General features: G+C 47.0%; 1 protein-coding gene across 2 annotated transcripts in view; it reads left to right on the forward strand.

Annotated features, from left to right (window-relative positions):
* The window catches only part of LOC109907138 (zinc finger protein 385D), a 34,134-nt gene extending 13,803 nt beyond the window's left edge, over window positions 1-20,331 (forward strand). For both annotated transcript variants that reach the window (XM_031793430.1, XM_020504918.2), the window contains 6 exons: window positions 8,614-8,724; window positions 10,854-11,007; window positions 15,688-15,939; window positions 16,462-16,643; window positions 18,708-18,803; window positions 19,872-20,331. In XM_031793430.1, the coding sequence (XP_031649290.1) occupies window positions 8,614-8,724; window positions 10,854-11,007; window positions 15,688-15,939; window positions 16,462-16,643; window positions 18,708-18,803; window positions 19,872-20,114 (1,038 nt within the window). In that variant the 3' untranslated portion in view covers window positions 20,115-20,331. The remainder of the gene's footprint in view (window positions 1-8,613; window positions 8,725-10,853; window positions 11,008-15,687; window positions 15,940-16,461; window positions 16,644-18,707; window positions 18,804-19,871) is intronic.
* Window positions 20,332-21,166: the final 835 nt, after the last annotated feature.

A 21,166-nucleotide genomic window follows, 5' to 3' on the forward strand; every position in this document is an offset into this window, starting at 1 on the left:
CTCACCCCCTCCATGTCCCCCCTCTCACCCCCTCCATGTCCCCCCTCTCACTGCCTCCATGTCCCCCCTCTCACTCCCTCCATGTCCCCCCTCTCACTCCCTCCATGTCCCCCCTCTCACTCCCTCCATGTCCCCCCTCTCACAACCTCCATGTCTCCCCCTCTCACCCCCTCCACGTCCCCCCTCTCACTCCCTCCATGTCCCCCTCCCACAACTTCCATGTCTCCCGCTCTCACCCCCTCCATGTCCCCCCTCTCTCTTCCTCCATGTCCCCCCTCTCACTCCCTCCATGTCCCCCCTCTCACAACCTCCATATCTCCCCCTCTCATCCCCTCCATGTCCCCTCTCTCACAACCTCCATGTCTCCCCCTCTCACCCCCTCCATGTCCCCCCTCTCACAACCTCCATATCTCCCCCTCTCACCCCCTCCATGTCCCCCCCCTCTCTTCCTCCATGTCACCCCTCTCACTCCCTCCATGTCCCCCCTCTCACCCCCTCCATGGGGTGAGAGGGGAGACATGGAGGGAGTGAGAGGGGTGACATGGAGGGGGTGAGAGGGGGGACATGGAGGGGGTGAGAGGGGAGACATGGAGGGGGTGAGAGGGGGGACATGGAGGAAGAGAGAGGAGGGACCCCCTCCATGTCCCCCCTCTCACCCCCTCCATGTCCCCCCTCTCACCCCCTCCATGTCCCCCCTCTCACCCCCTCCACGTCCCCCCTCTCACCCTCTCCATGTCCCCCCTCTCACCCCCTCCATGTCCCCCCTCTCACCCCCTCCATGTCCCCCCTCTCACCCCCTCCATGTCCCCCCTCTCACATGCTTTCTCTTTTACTCTTTTACTGTTTCTCTCTCTCTCCATCCATTCCACCCTTTTGCCTTCTCTTACACTCTCCGTCTCGCCTCTCTGTCTGTCTGTCTGTCTGTCTGTCTGTCTGACTGTCTGTATGGTGGTGGTGATTGGTCAGTAGGTTTTGCCAGAATGTTAATGAAATCTGGCTAGGGTAATGGGAATCCGCCCCCTCTTTCAAAAACAGCACTGATGATTTTAACCTGTGGGTGTTTCAGTTGCGTTCGTGTGTATAGTTGAGCTGAACCCTGGCTGCGCTGTCAGTGTTTGTATTTGTTTGTGTGTGTGCGCGTGTGCGCGCGAGTGTGTGTGTGTGTTACTGTTAGCATTTTCCCTAGGAGTCTGTAAGCGCACATACCCTCCAGCATGTATTTTTGTTTGGCGCCCACATGGGGTTGTCATGGTTACAGGAATGTGTGTGTCGTGTGCCAAGCAGCACGTCTAAAGGAGAGCGATTGATGGGTTGTTTGGCTTGTTGTGTGGTGTTTCTTTTGGGAAAGGCAGAGAGGAGGGCCATAGTGTCCTAAGTGGCCTCTTCGTGAGTTGAGAGAGTTAAACAAACACTCACTCATTCATTTCAGTTCCACATTAAATACTGGCGTTGTCTAATAACAGTCAAGATATTGCAATGCAATAACGGTCAAGAGATGTAATAACAGTCAAGAATGATTACCGTACAAAAGAACCGCCATCCTTCTGCATGTACTCCGATTCAACCAGAGCCGTACTGACTAGTCTCTCTGTCCACAGCCATAACTCATACTACTGACTGTAATGACCATGATCATCTCAAACTCAGAACTCTGTCTGTCACCTCCCTCAGAGGGACCAGGAAGTGGAAGCTCCAGTACAGCAGTGTTCATACTATGCATGATCTGTTTCTGTCTACTGACACGTAGCCCTTAACTCTCTTTCCTACAGCACATGAAGTAGACAAAAGACAGATTATAGGAGGGATGGAGAGAATGACAGGTGACATTTGTAAGTGTGAAAAGAGGAAGATACATACAGACAGATAGAGAGAGAAAAGGAGAGAAATTCAAATAAAAAATATAATCAAATGTATTTATATAGCCCTTCTTACATCAGCTGATATCTCAAAGTGTTGTACAGAAACCCAGCCTAAAACCCCAAACAGCAAGCAATGCAGGTGTAGAAACACGGTGGCTAGGAAAAACTCCCTAGAAAGGCCAGAACCTAGGAAGAAACCTAGAGAGGAACCAGGCTATGTGGGGTGGTCAGTCCTCTTCTGGCTGTGCCGGGTGGAGATTATAACAGAACATGGCCAAGATGTTCAAACGTTCATAGATGACCAGCAGGGTAAAATAATAATAATCACAGTGGTTGTAGAGGGTGCAACAGGTCAACACCTCAGGAGTAAATGTCAGTGTAAAGGAGAAAGAGAGTGATTGGTTAGAGTTGGGAGAGTGTAGTGATGGGTTAGTGTTGAGAGGAGAGTGTAGTGATGGGTTAGGGTTGAGAGTGTAGAGTGATGGTTGAGGGGAGAGTGTAGAGTGATGGTTAAGAGGAGAGTGTAGAGTGATGGTTAAGAGGAGAGTGTAGAGTGATGGTTGAGGGGAGAGTGTAGAGTGATGGATTAGGGTTGAGAGGAGAGTGTAGAGTGATGGGTTAGGGTTGAGGGGAGAGTGTAGAGTGATGGTTGAGGGGAGAGTGTAGAGTGATGGTTGAGGGGAGAGTGTAGAGTGATGGTTGAGGGGAAAGTGTAGAGTGATGGTTGAGGGGAGAGTGTAGAGTGATGGATTAGGGTTGAGAGGAGAGTGTAGAGTGATGGGTTAGGATTGAGAGGAGAGTGTAGAGTGATGGGTTAGGGTTGAGAGGAGAGTGTAGAGTGATGGTTGAGGGGAGAGTGTAGAGTGATGGTTGAGGGGAGAGTGTAGAGTGATGGTTGAGAGGAGAGTGTAGAGTGATGGGTTAGGGTTGAGAGGAGAGTAGTGATGGTTGAGGGGAGAGTGTAGAGTGATGGGTTAGGGTTGAGAGGAGAGTTTAGTGATGGTTGAGGGGAGAGTGTAGAGTGATGGTTGAGGGGAGAGTGTAGAGTGATGGTTGAGAGGAGAGTGTAGAGTGATGGGTTAGGGTTGAGGGGAGAGTGTAGAGTGATGGGTTAGAGTTGAGAGGAGAGTGTAGAGTGATGGGTTAGGGTTGAGGGGAGAGTGTAGAGTGATGGGTTAGGGTTGAGAGGAGAGTAGAGTGATGGGTTAGGGTTGAGGGGAGAGTGATGGGTTAGGGTTGAGGGGAGAGTGATGGGTTAGGGTTGAGGGGAGAGTGTAGAGTGATGGGTTAGGGTTGAGAGGAGAGTAGAGTGATGGGTTAGGGTTGAGAGGAGAGTGTAGTGATGAGTTAGGGTTGAGAGGAGAGTGTAGAGTGTAGAGATTGATGGGTTAGGGTTGAGAGGAGAGTAGAGTGATGGGTTAGGGTTGAGAGGAGAGTGTAGTGATGAGTTAGGGTTGAGAGGAGAGTGTAGAGAGTGATGGGTTAGGGTTGAGGGGAGAGTGTAGAGTGATGGGTTAGGGTTGAGAGTAGAGTGATGGGTTAGGGTTGAGAGGAGAGTGTAGAGTGATGGGTTAGGGTAAGGTTTGAGGGGGGAGTGTAGAGTGATGGTTGAGGGGAGAGTGTAGAGTGATGGGTTAGGGTTGAGGGGAGAGTGTAAGAGTGTAGAGTGATGGGTTAGGGTTAGGTTTAAGAGGAAGAGTATGATGGGGAGAGCTGAATGTGACATTGATGAGACAGAAACATAGGAGGTGAGAAAGAGGGGAGGAAGGAATGGAGGGAGGGGGTAAAGGAGTTGATTTATATGAATTCATATATGTTTGTAAAATGTGAAGAAAAAAACTTTATTAATGAATATTACTTAAACAAAACCAGTAAAGTAGTGGTCAGAGAGCTATGGGTTTAAAGATGATCATGTAAAAGTTAAGTTAAGGAGTGAAGAGGGTTCATCGTGGAACAGACGGGGTGGAATGTGGAGTGCTAGATCAGAGAGGGGGATATAAGGGTTGACAGTACTAAAGAGTTAGGAGGGTGGTGAAGGGTTGGAGGGGGGGGTGCTGAAGAGTTAGTAGGTGGGGAGTGGGGGCCTTAAGGTCACAGAGTACATGATAGAAGACAGCAGAGGAGAAAGGCTTAGAGCAGACACACACACACACTCTTGCTTGTGCATACAGGAGCACATAACAGGCTTAGTGTGTCATCACAGTTGGACCTCAGAAGCACATAACAGGCATAACATATCATCACAGTAGGAATCAGAAGCACATAACAGGCATAACATATCATCACAGTAGGAATCAGAAGCACATAACAGGCTTAACATATCATCACAGTAGGAATCAGAAGCACATAACAGGCTTAACATATCATCACAGTAGGAATCAGAAGCACATAACAGGCTTAACTTATCATCACAGTAGGAATCAGGAGCACATAACAGGCTTAATTTATCATCACAGTAGGAATCAGGAGCACATAACAGGCTTAACTTATCATCACAGTAGGAATCAGGAGCACATAACAGGCTTAATAATGTATCATCACAGTAGGAATCAGGAGCACATAACAGGCTTAATAATGTATCATCACAGTAGGAATCAGGAGCACATAACAGGCTTAATAATGTATCATCACAGTAGGAATCAGGAGCACATAACAGGCTTAATAATGTATCATCACAGTAGGAACTCAAGCCCCTTTCTTCCCACATCCACACTGTCCCTCCAGTTGGAAGGAATTTATCCCTAGGTAAAAAGTGCGGAAGAATTTTCTAAGTACAGTCCTGTTCTATGGGTTGTTATGGTTCATTATTAGAAGGATGCTAAATCCAGGAAAGTGTTGTGCATGTTTAGTTCTGCAGCGCTCTCCATCACACACATGCACACACACACACACACACACACACACACACACACACACACACACACACACACACACACACACACACACACACACACACACACACACACACACACACACACACACACACACACTCCACATCTCCATACTCCCACCAGATGGCCTTTGAAGACGTGACTTACAGCCTCTCTGAATATCAGTGTTGTTTTACTGCTCGTTCCGTTTTACACTGCAGGTCATTGTTTTGTTTTGCTTCAGAAAGCCCATTCACTTTTATTGGAGTGTCTGCTTATTAAAACCCCACTATAGGTAAAGACCAGAATCACACACACACACACACACGCACGCACGCACGCATGCACGCACGCACGCACGCACACACACACACACACACACACACACACACACACACACACACACACACACACGCACGCACGCACGCACGCACGCACACACACACAAGCACACAGACTCACACACACTCACACACGCACACACACACACACACGCGCGCGCACACACACACACTCACACACGCACACACGCACACACACACGCGCGCACACACACAAACACACACACACACAAGCACACGCACAAGCGCACACACAAACACATACACAAACACAGTGTGATAGCAGGTCAAGTCCAGAAACACACAGTGAGATAATGATACAGCACACCAGGCCCAGGCAGTTTTGCTCTCCGTTTTATCACTTGTTTCTATACGGTCGTAAAGAGACACACTCTGGCACTCCACTGGAGGAGAGAGTTCCATGGTTGTATCTCTACCCAGTTGTTGTTACATTTTATACAGGAGGAGGGAGAGGAGAGAGACAGGAGGAGGGAGACAAAGTCAGCTAATAAACTACATCAAACAATATTTTATTTAACTATAAGATTTAAGATTTAAAGTATATATTGTGATCTGGCCAAGTGGTGAATTGTATTCCTCTACACTCATAGAAAAAAGATTTCCAAATGTGTTCTTTGACTGTCCTCTTAGGACACCCAGTAACTCTGCATGAGGATGTCTGACCACCACTTCCCTACTCTAGGTTCTATCTAGAACCTAAATGGGTTCTTCGGCTGTCCCCATAAGATAGCCCATTGAAGGAGCCTTTTTGATTCCAGGTAGAACTCCTTTGGTTCGCATCTAGATCCTGTAAAGCAAAAGGGTTCTACCTGGAACCGAAACCAAAAAAGGCATTACTGTGAGCTCAACTGCCCCATTTAAAGTGCCACCAGCCACCACTGATCCATGTCTATGGACCACCTTGCTTTTTGGCCAAGCAAGCTCAAGAGTTCATCTTTGAACTTGTCGAGGTGAACTCACAGATGCTCCTCTCAACCCAGAGTTTTCCAAGCCCGTCTCTGTGGACAACAATGACCGTCACCCTCTAGAGGGGTGTCCAGTGAGTGATGTTGGACCTGCCCACCTTTTTAAGGGCAATTTGAGGTCTTTAGGGGTATTTACTGTTAAAAGGTACTAAGTACCCTGTGATCCGTTATGGAGAGATAACTTTCTCTTTCTTTTTCTCTACCGTGACCACTTGATCAACCAAACCCAAACCACATTTTACCACTTGATTGCTGTTGAAAGGTTAGTAACCATGCACTCTGTTATCGGGAACATAACCATTATGTTGAGTCTCTGGCAGTCTCTGGCAGCCTCTGGCAGTCTCTGGCAGTCTCTGGCAGCCTCTGGCAGTCTCTGGCAGCCTCTGGCAGTCTCTGGTCAAAGGCAGTACATTACATAGGGAATAACAGTGCAGTAATATCGAACAAGTCATATCTAACAATTTCACAACAAAACACACAAATCTAAAGTAAAGGAATGGAATTAAGAATATATAAATATTTGGGCAAGCAATGTCAGAGCGGCATAGACTAAGCTATATATGGGACATAGCTTCTGGCTACTCAGCCAGCCTAGTCAAGGGAGAATTTAAAGTGACAGTCATGCGTAAATACATTTTACATACAGATGGTCCCTGGAATGTAATCCACTATCTGTCACATGGAATGACGCTGGAGAGACGAAGCAGGTACAGGGAGTAAAACATTTAATGAAGAACGGACATGGAACAAGACAGGAACAGTGTCAGCAGACTAGTAACACAGACAAAAAAACAATCAACGCAGTAGCGGGGAACAGAGCTGGGGAACAGACAAATATAGGGGAGGAAATAAACAGATGATGAGGGAGTCCAGGTGAGTCCAATATCGCTGATGCGCGTGACGAGGGAAAGCAGGTGTGCGTAATGGGTAAAAGGAGTGAGTGGATGCAGGGCAGTCTGGTGCCCTCAAGCGCCGGGGGGGCGGGGGGGGGGGTGGAGCACGAGCAGACGGGGCACCACCGGCGTCCCACCTGGGCGAACCGGCTGAGACATGGGCGCTGGGCAAGCCGGTTGGGGTGTGGAAACCTGACGAACTGTCAGGAGCATGGGAGCCGGCTGAGGCAAGATGCCTGTAGATCAAATCAAATGTATTTATATAGCCCTTCTTACATCAGCTGATATATCAAAGTGCTGTACAGAAACCCAGCCTAAAACCCCAAACAGCAAGCAATGCAGGTGTAGAAGCACGGTGGCTTGGAAAAACTCCCTAGAAAGGCCAAAACCTAGGAAGAAACCTAGAGAGGAACCAGGCTATGAGGGGTGATGGAGACTAGATCCCGCTGCAGCGAGGGAGACGTGATGCAGGGCAACCTGGCGCCCTCTAGCATCAGGAGGGGAAGAGCGGGAGCAGACGTGACAGTACACCCCCCCCCCCTCTTGGGGCACCACTAGGCATCTCACCTGGCCGAACCGGCCGAGACATGGGCGCTGGGCAAGCCGTTCGGGGCGTGGAAGCCCGACGAACCGACAGGTGTGTGGGAGCCTGGCGAGCCGGCTGAGGCATGGGAGCCTAACATCCAGCTGAGACAAGACGCCTGTCGATCCCGCTGCAGAGAGGGAGCCCGACAATCCAGCGGACGGGATGGAAACCTGCCGAGCCAACCGAGGCATGGAAACCTCCCGAGCCAGCCAGGGTGTGGAAGCCCCCGGTCCAATCGGTGGTGTCCCAGAGCCAATGTCACCATACCAACTGGAATGCCAGTACTCCCCGATGCTTCATATGATGGCTGATGCATTGATTGTTTTTGTCTTTGTTTTCTTGTATGCTGACGCTGTTCCTGTCTCGTTCCATGTCCGTTCCTTATTAAATGTTTGACTCCCCGTCCCTGCTTCGCCTCTCTAGCGTCAACTCATGTGACACTCCTCCACTAACTGAGCTACAGAGGACCATTTCAGGTCTCCTTCCTCAACATTGACCTCTTCATTAACCCCAGTCTTAACCCTAGTCTTAACCCTGCACTTTAGCCTAGTCTTAACCTTACTCTTAACCTTACTCTTAACCCTAGTCTTAACCCTAGTCATAAGCCTAGTCTTAACCTTACTCTTAACCTTACTCTTAACCCTAGTCTTCATCCTAGTCTTAACCCTACTCTTAACCCTAGTCTTCATCCTAGTCTTAACCCTACTCTTAACCCTACTCTTAACCCTAGTCTTCATCCTAGTCTTAACCCTACTCTTAACCCTACTCTTAACCCTACTCTTAAGCCTAGTCTTAACCCTACTCTTAAGCCTACTCTTAACCCTACTCTTAACCCTAGTCTTAACCCTAGTCTTTTCCCTATCCATACCACATTTTCTCTCTTGTTTAGTTTGGGAAGGTAGGCATTAGTCACCATCTGTTATAAGTAAAGGAAGGACCATTACTCTAAGCTTGTTTAAGTCTGGGAGCATTTGAGGTACTCTAACATTGAACTCTTGCTAAACCTTTGCTCCTGCCCTAGTCTCTGCCCTAGCCATAGCTCAGTAAATCATCCCCCTTTTCACTCTTGTTCTTGCAGATGGACCGCGTTCACAAAATGCTGATTGGTCCAGGGGTTGGGCTAGCCACGCCCCCTATGAGGAAACCCAGCTCATCGTGTGTTGTGTGCCGACTGAGGTTCAACTCGGAGGTAGGCAGAGTTTGACCTCATAGAGGGCAGTACCAGGGATGCTTGAGAACTCTACTGTCTCAACACTCAGAAAAAAAGGGTTCCAAAAGGGTTATTTGGCTGTTCCCATAGGAAAACCTTTTTTGGTTCCAGGTAGAACTCTTCTGGGTTCCTACATTGAACCCAAAAGAGTTCTACCTGGAACCAAAAGGGTTGTACACTGAACAAAAACATAAACGCAACATCTAAAATGTTCGTCCCATGTTTCCTGAGCTGAAATGAAAGATCCCATAAATTTTCCATACGCACACAATGCTTATTTCTCTCAAATTGTGAGCACAAATGTGTTGAGCATTTCTCCTTTGCCTAGATAATCCATCCACCTGACAGGTGTGACGTATCAAGAAGGTGATTAAACAACATGATCATTACATGTTCGTTTCTCTCCCATAAGCCGCCTCCAATGTCGTTTTAGAGAATTTGGCAGCATAACTACGTCAGCCCAGAGCCTCAACATCCGGCTTCTTCACCTGCGGGATCGTCTGAGACCAGCCACCTGGACAGCTGATGAAACTGTGGGTTTGCACAACCAAAGAATTTCTGGACAAACTGTCAGAAACCGCCTCATGGAAGCTCATCTGTGTGCTAGTCATCCTCACCAGGGTCTTGACCTGACAGCAGTTTGGTGTCGTAACTGACTTCAGTGGGCAAATGCTCACCTTCGATGGCCACTGGCACGCTGGAGAAGTGTGCTCTTCATGGATGAATCCCGGTTTCAACTGTACCGGGCAGATGGCAGTCAGGGTGTATATACAATTTCTGGAAGCTGAAAATGTCCCATTTCTTCCATGGCCTGCATACTCACCAGTCATGTTACCCATTGAGCATGTTTGGGATGCTCTGGATCGACGTGTACAACAGCGTGTTCCAGCTCCAACAATATAAAGAAACTTCACACATCCATTGAAGAGGAGTGGAACATTCCACAGGCCACAATCAACAGCCTGATCAACTCTATGTGTCTCGCTGTATGAGGCAAATGGTGGTCACACCAGATACTGACTGGTTTTCTGATCCACGCCCCTCCCTATTTTTAAGGGTATCTGTGACCAACAGATGCATATCTGTTTTCCTAGTCATGTGAAATCAATAGATTAGGGCCTAATGAATTTATTTAAATTGACTGATTTCCTTATGTGAATTGTAACTCAGTAAAACCTTAGAAATTGTTGCATGTTGCGTTTATATTTTAGTTCAGTGTACATGGAACCCGAAAAGTGTTGTTCAGAGGGTTCTTCAAAGCGTTATCCTATGGGGACAGCCAATTAATCCTTTTAGGTTGTAGATGGCACCTCGTGCCTGGCCTTTCTCAACATGCAGGGATTGTCAAATGTGTTATTTAGTTATTTTATTATCTGTTCTAAAAGCAGCAGCTACTCTTCCTGGGGAATATGCAAGTGTTGTGTGGGTGTAAACCGTGTGAGCGCAAGCTTGAAATATTGGATGAAGTGTATGAGATGAAATTCTCTGAGAGTTTATATATAAATTGCTCTGGATAAGAGTGTCTGCTAACTGACGAAACTGTAATGTTAGATCTCTGGCTTGACGCTGTGGCTATATGACTTGATGACTTGAGAACATACTACTGCATAGTCATTGGGCTTGTTGTTGTATCTTGTGTGACTGTCTGATTCTGGTTGTATTGTCTCTCTGTGTAGAGCCAGGCCTCATCCCATTACGGGTTCTGGTTCTATTGTTTCTCTCTGTGTAGAGCCATGTCTCATCCCATTACAGTGGTTCTGGTTGTATTGTCTCTCTGTGTAGAGCCAGGCCTCATCCCATTACAGTGGTTCTGGTTCTATTGTCTCTCTCTCTGTAGAGTCAGGCCTCATCCCATTACAGTGGTTCTGGTTTTATTGTTTCTCTCTGTGTAGAACCAGGCCTCATCCCATTACAGTGGTTCTGGTTGTATTGTCTCTCTGTGTAGTGCCAGGCTTCATCCCATTACAGTGGTCCTGGTTGTATTGTCTCTCTGTGTAGATCCAGGCCTCATCCCATTACAGTGGTTCTGGTTGTATTGTCTCTCTCTGTGTAGAGTCAGGCCTCATCCCATTACAGTGGTTCTGGTTCTATTGTCTCTCTCTGTGTAGAGCCAGGCCTCATCCCATTACAGTGGTACCAAACACTTCAAGAGGCTCAAAGCCCTCGACCCACTGGACTGCAAGACCAGAGCCCCTGACGCAGTCAGCAAGAGCCCTGTCTCTCCCTGCCCTGTGCCACCCAGCTCAGACTACAGTTCAGCAGGTTGGTGTGTGTGTGCCAGGGGGGAGAAAGGGTAGACAGAGAGAGGGGGATGATGTGTGTGAGCACGTGTGTGTGCGCGTGCATGCGTGAATGAGTGCATGCGTTAGGGTGTGTGCGTGTGTATGTAAGTGCACGTGTGCATGTGTGTGTGTGCGTTCAAGGGTGTATTTGTAAATATGTGCTGACATCAAACACATAAAGGCTCCTTGTAGCTTTGATCATCCAGACCATCCCTTCTAACAGACCCTGCGTTTCCTGTCACCTCTCTCTATCTCTTTGATGTGTGAGGAAGCCTCTCGTCTGTCTATCCTCGCTGCCATATAGAGCAGATGGACTAAAACGCTGAAAGGCATTCAACTCTCCTCTCTCTAAATGACCCTGTATACATGTAGACACACATTCTCACTAATGAGTCTTTAGAGGTTCAAACGCAGCACTTTGCTTGTGTGTCTGTAACATATGCAGATCTGGGAGTATGTGTGCAGGAGTTTGCGTTGTTTGTTAATCCAAGATGGCGTAGCAGTGCAGACGTGGTTTGTTGTCCTCTCGTTTACTTTTTGTATTTTTCATCTTTTTTTGTATATATTCCACTGTATTTTTCAATCTCTTTTTCCATTTTAAAATTAAATATACCTTCCGGTAACCCGCCTCACTCATTGTGACACGGATCCACAATTTTTTTAGACACCTATCGCCAAAACTTTCATCAGAAGGTAGCCAGCTAATTAGCTAAGTTACTCGCCATTTAGTCATTGTTAGCCACTGCTAGCAGCCTTTACCCTCTGCTCAGGCACCAGCTGTTTTTTTAGCCGGATAATACCTGCCAGCCTCAGACTGTTTTTCTCCACTACAACGCCAGATTCCTGCCGACCATTGATCATCACAGCTAGCTATCTTCAACTGAGTGACCCAGCCCCGAAGCTAGCCCTGAGCCAGGCGCATCTCCCGGCTAGCAAACAAAATTCCCACAACTACAATACCTCTTTCGTCCCTTCGTCGACACGGCGCCCCGCAGTACCACCACGACTGGTCCGCAGGCGTAATTCCATCAGCTGTCAAGCATGCCCCTTTTTCCATCAAGCATGCCACTTTCAAAAAATGTAGAGCTAAGAACAGATATAGCCCTTGGTTCACTCCAGACCCGACTGCCCTTGACCAGCACAAAAACACCCTGTGGCGGACTGCAATAGCATCGAATAGTCCCTGCGATATGCAACTGTTCAGGGAAGTCAGGAACCAATACACACAGTCAGTCAGAAATTTGCATCCTGTACCTCTAACTCCAAAAAGATTTGGGAACTGTAAAGTCCATGGAGAACAAGAGCACCTCCTCCTAGCTGCCCACTGCACTGAGGCTAGGTGACACGGTCACCACCGATAAATCCATGATAATCGAACATTTCAATAAGCATTTCGGCTGGCCATGCTTCCTCCTGGCTACTCCAACCCTGGCCAACAGCTCCGCAACCCTCGCAGCTACTTGCCCGAGCCTCCCCAGCTTCTCCTTCACCCAAATCCAGATCGCAGATGTTCTGAAAGAGCTGCAAAACTTGGACCCGTACAAATCAGCTGGGCTAGACAATCTGGACCATCTCTTTCTAAAATTATCTGCCGCCATTGTTGCAACCACTATTACCAGTCTGTTCAACCTCTCTTTCATTTCGTCCAAGATCCTAAAGATTGGAAAGTTGCCGCGGTCATCCCCCTCTTCAAAGGGGGTGGCACTCTAGACCCAAACTGTTACAGACCTATATCCATCCTGCCTTGCCTTTCTAAAGTCTTTGAAAGCAAAGTTAATAAACAGACCGCTAACCATTTTGAATCCCACCGTACCTTCTCCGCTGTGCAATCCGGTTTCTGAGCTGGTCATGGGTGCATCTCAGCCACGCTCAAGGTACTAAACGATATCATAACCGCCATCGATAAAAGACAGTACTGTGCAGCCGTCTTCATCGACCTGGCCAAGGCTTTTGACTCTGTCAATCACCACATTCTTATTGGCAGACTCAATAGCCTTGGTTTCTCAAATGACTGCCTCGCCTGGTTCACCAACTACTTCGCAGATAGAGTTCAGTGTGTAAAATCGGAGGCCTGTTGTCCGGACCTCTGGCAGTCTCTATGGGGGTACCACAGGGTTCAATTCTCGGGCCGACTCTTTTCTCTGTATATATCAACAATGTCGCTCTTGCTGCGGGTGATTCCCTGATCCACCTCTACGCAGACGACACCATTCTGTATACATCTGGCCCTTCTTTGGACACTGTGTTAACTAACCTCCAAAGGGGCTTCAATGCCATACAACACTCCTTCCGTGGCCTCCAACTGCTCTTAAACTCTACCAAAACAAAATGCATGCTTTCAACGGTTCGCCGCCCGCACCCGCACGCACCCGCCAGCCTGACTAGCAACACTACTCTGGACGGTTCTGACCTAGAATACGTGGACAACTATAAATACCTAGGTGTCTGGCTACACTGTAAACTCTACTTCCAGACTCATATTAAACATCTCCAATCCAAAATCAAATCTAGAATCGGCTTTCTATTTCGCAACAAAGCCTCCTTCACTCACGCCACCAAACTTACCTTAGTAAAACTGACTATCCTACCGATCCTCGACTTCGGCGATGTCATCTACAAAATAGCTTCCAACACTCTAATCAGCAAATTGGATGCGGTCTATCACAATGCCATCCGTTTTATACCACTGCGACCTGTATGCTCTAGTCGGCTGGCCCTCGCTGCATATTCGTCGCCAGACCCACTGGCTCCAGGTGATCTACAAGTCTATGCTAGGTAAAGCTCCGCCTTATCTCAGCTCACTGGTCACGATAACAACACCCACCCGTAGCACGCGCTCCAGCCGGTATATCTCACTGGTCATCCCCAAAGCCAACACCTCCTTTGACCGCCTTTCCTTCCAGTGACTGGAACGAATTGCAAAAATTGCTGAAGCTGGAGACTTACATTTCCCTCACCAACTTTAAACATCAGCTATCTGAGCAGCTAACCGATCGCTGCAGCTGTACATAGTCCATCTGTAAATAGCCCACCCAATCTACCTACCTCATCCTCATATTGTTTTTATTTACTTTGCTGATCTTTTGCACACCAGTATCACTACTTACACACCATCATCTGCTCATCATCATCTGCTCATCTATCACTCCAGTGTTAATCTGCTAAATTGTAATTACTTTGCTACTATGGCCTATTTATTGCCATACCTCCTCATGCCATTTGCACACACTGTATATAGACTTTCTTTTTTCTCTATTGTATTGACTGTACGCTTGTTTATTCCATGTAACTCTGTGTTGTTGTTTCTGTCGCACTGCTTTACTTTATCTTGGCCATGTCGCAGTTGTAAATGAGAATTTGTTCTCAACTAGCTTACCTGCTAAAAAAATAATACTAATAATAAATGTATGCATGCCTCAGAGGCATGTTCATATGTGTTGTGGTGTGCGTGAGTGTGTTATAGAGGAAGAGTCTATTCATTTGACTTCATGCCATAGTGATAGAGTGAGCAAGTTTTTCTATTTAGCGTGGAAGAAACAGGGGAACTTTGTGATGTTGACTTTGCCAAACAGCCTTATTGCCATTTTAGAGAGACAGTCAATGACAATAAATACACGCTTACAGGCCTAATCCCCATTAACACATGACCACTATGGGGTTTCCCTCTGGGGAAGCCCTTCCGTTCCCGGTCCGTCTCACTGCAGATAATGGACCGTAATCATTTCAATCCGAAGCCTTTCATTTTCCCACTCTGAAAAATGGAAGCAGATTCTCATGGGAAATCTTTGGTTATTACTGAGATTACAGAGGCTAATGAATCTCATAAACACTGTTGCTGGTGTGGTTTTCTATCTCGGTGAGTTATGGTAAAAGTTGAGAGACTTGGTCTGCTTCCCAAATGGCACCCTTTCCCAACATAGTGCACCATGGGCCCTGGTCAAAAGTGGCACACTTGTTAGGGATAGGGTGCTATTTGGGATGCATGCCTGCAGTAGTAGCCAGCATTAGATGCAGGCCTGCAGTAGTAACCAGCATTAGATGCAGGCCTGCAGTAGTAACCAGCATTAGATGCAGGCCTGCAGTAGTAACTAGCATTAGATGCAGGCCTGCAGTAGTAACCAGCATTAGATGCAGGCCTGCAGTAGTAACCATCATTATATGCAGGCCTGCAGTAGTAACTAGCATTAGATGCAGACCTGCAGTTGTAACCAGCATTAGATGCAGGCCTGCAGTAGTAACCAGCATTAGATGCAGGCCTGCAGTAGTAACTAGCATTAGATGCAGACCTGCAGTTGTAACCAGCATTAGATGCAGACCTGCAGTTGTAACCAGCATTAGATGCAGGCCTGCAGTAGTAACCAGCATTAGATGCAGGCCTGCAGTAGTAACCAGCATTAGATGCAGGCCTGCAGTAGTAACCAGCACATTTTAAAGGTTGATGATGGAGAGAAGATAGCATCAGGGTTAACTTACCTCTCCTTTCTCTCTCACCACCACTATCACACACACAAACACTCTCCTCACTAATTCACCACTCAACACACTCAAATTCGGTTTCATTCTAAGATGGGAGGGATAAACTTGTATAGATTTCACTCATCCCCCAAAAATGATGGCAGCCTTATTACAATGCTCTATTATATTCTATTATTCTGTGTAGATGTCACATTCAGACCCGTGTTGTCACCACCCTCTGCCTCTGGGGTGGAGCCATCGACCTGCAGTCCAGCAGTTTCAATGGAGACGCCCACTGACCCCTCTCTGTCGCCCTGTCCCATGGTGGAGAAGGAGATGGAAGGAGCGGTGGAGGAGGTCGTAGAGTCGGAGGAAGAGAAGGCTAAGAGACTGCTCTACTGTTCTCTCTGCAAGGTGGCCGTCAACTCTGCATCCCAGTTACAGGCTCACAACAGTGGTGAGAATGAAGCATCACTGACCTGTGTGTGTGTGTGTGTGTGTGTGTGTGTGTGTGTGTGTGTGTGTGTGTGTGTGTGTGTGTGTGTGTGTGTGTGTGTGTGTGTGTGTGTGTGTGTGTGTGTGTGTGTGTGTGTGCGCATATGTGTGTGTGTGCGCGTATGTGTGTGTGTGCGTGTGCGTTTGTGTGCGTGTTTGCGTGCGTGCGTACTTGTGTGTGTCATCATCATGCTGCAACAAGTCCGTCTTATTAATCAATCTTAGACGTCTACAGAGCTCAGGGCTCTTATCTGATCAATACCACACCAATCAATCACTCCCTTCCTTACCCCAAGGCCGAGGCCATTACTGCCATCTTGATCTGACAGGTAAAGTGTATGTTAGGACAGGGCCTCTCTCTTGTCATCATCTCCATTTACACTGAGATGCACCTTTATGTAGTAGCCAGATGTCCCACTTTGTTAATACTTAGTTGGCGTCTCTGCTTCTCACCTTTGACCTATCTGACCTTTCACCCTGTCAGGCACGAAACACAAAACAATGCTGGAGGCCAGGAGCGGCGACGGAGCCATAAAGTCTTTCCCCAGGTCAGGGGTCAAAGCCAAGCTGGCCCCTCCCACCGAGGTGTCAACGGGGCTCCAGAACAAAACTTTCCACTGTGAGATCTGCGATGTTCACGTCAACTCCGAGACACAACTCAAACAGGTTAGTTATATAGTGTATGTCAACTCCGAGACACAACTCGAACAGGTTAGTTATATAGTGTATGTCAACTCCGAGACACAACTCAAACAGGTTAGTTATATAGTGTATGTCAACTCCGAGACACAACTCAAACAGGTTAGTTATATAGTGTATGTCAACTGCGAAACACAACTCAAACAGGTTAGTTATATAGTGTATGTCAACTGCGAGAGACAACTCGAACAGGTTAGTTATATAGTGTATGTCAACTCCGAGACACAACTCGAACAGGTTAGTTATATAGTGTATGTCAACTCCGAGACACAACTCAAACAGGTTAGTTATATGGTGTATGTCATCTCCGAGACACAACTGAAACAGGAGAGTGAAATACAGGTTGAGTTTAACAGCATACAAAGAAACACATAACAAATATATGAAGGTAAGCATCAGGTTGTGTTGGTACAAATGTGTTGTACTGGTTGTTGTAAGTTGAAATGTTTAGGGTTTATATAAGGTCAGGTGCTTATGAATATTCATCAGTTCATTAGACATGGTTTGGCCTGATTGTTAATAACCATCTGTCTGTGTACGCCACTCAAAATCAAATCCTCCCTTTTATAAATATTTATATATTTAGAAGGCTAAGAACAAATGTACATTACAGAGATGAGAGGAAAAAGTGGAACTTTAATTAGGTGTAGTGTTTCCTTTCATTTCCTGTGGCCTGATATGAATCTATGATTTAGACTGGCCTCATCTCTCTTTCTCTCTCTCTCTCTCTCTCTCTCTCTCTCTCTCTCTCTCTCTCAAGTTCAAGCTGCTTCATTGGCCTGAAAAACATTGCGTCAATAGTGCCAAAGCAACAATGTATACAATATATGTATACAATATACATTGTAATAATATAATGTCTCTCTCTATCTACTTTTCTCTCTCTCAAGTTAATTCAATGGGTTTTATTGACATGGGAAACATATGTTTACATTGCCAAAGCAAGTGAAATAGATAATAAACGAAAGTGAAATAAACAGTCAAAAGTTATTTATTCATCCTTTATTTAACTAGGCAAGTCAGTTAAGAACAAATTCTTATTTACAAAGATGGCCTACACCGACCAAACTCGGACGATGCTGGGCCAATTGTGCGCCGCCCAATCACGGCCGGTTGTGATACTGTCTGGTTTTGAACCAGGTTGTCTGTAGTGACGCCTCCAGCACTGAGATGCAGTGTCTTAGACCGCTGCACCAATTGGGAGCCCACTTGGGAGCAGCACCGCGCCACTTGGGAGCCCAATTGGGAGCCCACTTGGGAGCAGCACCGCACCACTTGGGAGCCCACTTGGGAGCAGCACCGTGCCACTTGGGAGCCCACTTGGGAGCAGCACCGTGCCACTTGGGAGCCCACTTGGGAGCAGCACCGCGCCACTTTGGAGCCCACTTGGGAGCAGCACCGTGCCACTTGGGAGCCCACTTGGGAGCAGCACCGCACCACTTGGGAGCCCAATTGGGAGCCCACTTGGGAGCAGCACCGCACCACTTGGGAGCCCACTTGGGAGCAGCACCGCACCACTTGGGAGCCCACTTGGGAGCAGCACCACGCCTCTTGGGAGCCCATTAAAAGGAAACATTACACTCACAAAATTTCTAAGAAATAGAGACATTTCAAATGTCATACTATGGCTATATACAGTGTTAAAGTTAAAGTACGTAAGGGAAAATAAATGGACTTTTATTGTGGCAACAGGCCACAAATGTTTACGTTGTGATGGCACGCTGTAGTGTACAAAAGGGAGTTTTACAAAATTGGTTTTGTTTTCAAATTCTTTGTGGATCTGTGTAATCTGATGGAAATATGTGTCTCTAATATGGTCATACATTTGCCAGGAGGATAGGAAGTGCAGCTCAGTTTCCACCTCATTTTGTGGGCAGTGTGCACATAGCCTGTCTTCTCTTGAGAGCCGGGTCTGCCTACGGCGGCCTTTCTCAATAGCAAGGCTATGCTCACCGAGTCTGTACATAGTCAAAGCTTTCCTTAAGTTTGGGTCTCTCTCTGTGTCTGTCTCTGTCTCCCCCATCTCCTCAGCACATCAAAAGTAGAAGACATAAAGACCGAGTAGCAGGGAAGCCAGCCAAGCCCAAGTTCAGCCCGTATGGCCTACCGCCCCAACGCAACCAGTCAGTGAGTACCACATTATTGTATTATGAAATCAAATCAAATTGTATTGTATTTGTCACATGCACCGAATACAACAGTACCTTACTGGGAAATCCTTACTTACTAGCCCTTATCCAACAATGCAGTTCAAGAAATAGAGTTAAGAAAATATTGACTAAATAAAGAAAAGTTTTAAAAATCAAATCAAATCAAAAAGTAACCCAATAATAATAATAAACAGAGATTAGCAGCAATGTAAAAACAGGGAGGGGGGAGGGGTTAATGTAAATAGTCCGGGTGGCCATTTGATTATGGTTCAGCAGTCTTATGGCTTGGGGGTAGAAGCTGTTAAAGAGCCTTTTGGACCTAGACTTGGCACTCCGGTACCACTTGCCGTGCGATAGCAGAGAGAACAGTCTATGACTTGGGTTACTGGAGTCTTTGACAATTTTTTGGGCCTTCCTCTGACACCACCGAGTAAACAGGTCTTGGATGTCAGGAAGCTTGGCCCCAGTGATGTACTGGGCTGTACACACTACCCTCTGTATCGCCTTACGGTCAGATGCCGAGCAGTTGCCATACCAGGTGGTGATGCAACCATGCTCTCAATGGTGCAGCTGTAGAACTTTTTGAAGATCTGTGGACCCATGCGAAATCTCCTGTGCCCTCTTCACAACTGTCTTGGTGTGTTTGGACCATGATAGTTCGTTGGTGATGTGGACACCAAGGAACTTTAAACTCTCGTCCCGTTCCACTTCAGCCCCATTGATGTTAATGGGGGCCTGTTTGGCCCTCCTTTTCCTATAGTCCACGAACAGCTGCTTTGTCTTGCTCACATTGAGGGAGAGGTTGTTGTCCTGGCACCACACTGCCAGGTCTCTGATCACCTTGTCGGTGATCAGGCCTACCACTGTTGTGTCGTCAGAAAACGTAATGATGGTGTTAGAGTCGTGCCTGGCCACGCAGTCGTGGCAGTACTTTACTGGAGGTTTTGTTGTGGACTGATTGTGGAACGTGTGATAGCTGTATGGTGGTGATCACATTGTAGAACAGTTGTAGAAAGATTTTGATCATGTTGTTTTTGGTTTCCAGGTTGGGATCGCTCTGAGGAAGGAGCAGGACTTGGCGAAGCCTCTCGCCTCGTGCCTCTTACAGCGCCATCTCTCCCTTGCTGCTGCTGCTGCCATGGCAACCCTGTCCCCGTTTCATTTGCGCCCTGCCCCTATACCTGGCCCTGCCATCTTTCAGATTCAGGCCCTCCCCCAGACCTTGTTACATCCCGCCCCAGGACCTTTCCGTACGGCACATACATCAGTTCTGTTCTCACCGTACTGACCCAGACCTGCACCAGACTTGGCCTATACCTGACCCTGACCCAGACCCGTATGAGATGGACCAAAACCCAACAGAACCTGTGGGACCAGTGCAGACAAATTATGGTCTGGAAAGTGTGTATGTGTGTGTTTGTGTAAGTGTGTGTGCATTTGTCATGTGAGTGTGTTTGTCAAGAAATATGAGTATTGTTTTTCAATAAAGAATATGTTGCTGGCTGTGATGTTGTGGAGGTCTATTTTTTAAGAAAAATCACATCCGTCCTTGTTTACGGAATCCCATCCGTCCTTGTTTACAGAATCCCATCCGTCCTTGTTTACAGAATCCCATCCGTCCTTGTTTACGGAATCCCATCCGTCCTTGTTTACAGAATCCCATCCGTCCTTGTTTACAGAATCCCATCCGTCCTTGTTTACAGAATCCCATCCGTCCTTGTTTACAAACACTGGAAAGTGAGATGTAATCTACATCTCGATTAGGCTGATAGAAATATTCATTATTTAGTTTAATGATTTTTGATTTGAACGTCATTATTTCTATATAGCCTACACTTTCTCATTGTGAACTTCTAACCCGAGTGGGACGGGTGTGGCTTTGTGACAATGATCAAAAGTGCAGCAGCTAACGGATTTGACATCTCCAACGCAGTTCCACCTCCGACATAACAAAAACATCAGCTATGCGGGTGTCGGCTATCGCCAGTTAATTAACACTTCATCTGATTGAATCTAGGCCAAAGTCAGCCACAAATAGAGCCAGAGGCAGACAACCAGAGACACAGACAGAAGCACATCCCTCAACCCTTACCTCAGTGAGTAGAGAAGCCATCTGAACCCTTCTGCTACTAAAGCTAGCTTACAGTCTGACGCTAATCCCTTTTTGGATCCCATTCAAGAATTTCTCAGAAACTGAAATAAATTAAGAGATCCTTCATTTGGCTTCAAACGAGGGGCCTTCATCAATGATTTATTACTTAGAGTACAGATAATCCCCCTGCCTTAACTCCTTCAGATAAATCACAACAGGAATGTGCTCCTTGACCGTGACTTTATTGT

This window comes from Oncorhynchus kisutch, linkage group LG17, assembly GCF_002021735.2.
Source record: "Oncorhynchus kisutch isolate 150728-3 linkage group LG17, Okis_V2, whole genome shotgun sequence".
Lineage (NCBI taxonomy): Eukaryota > Metazoa > Chordata > Actinopteri > Salmoniformes > Salmonidae > Oncorhynchus > Oncorhynchus kisutch.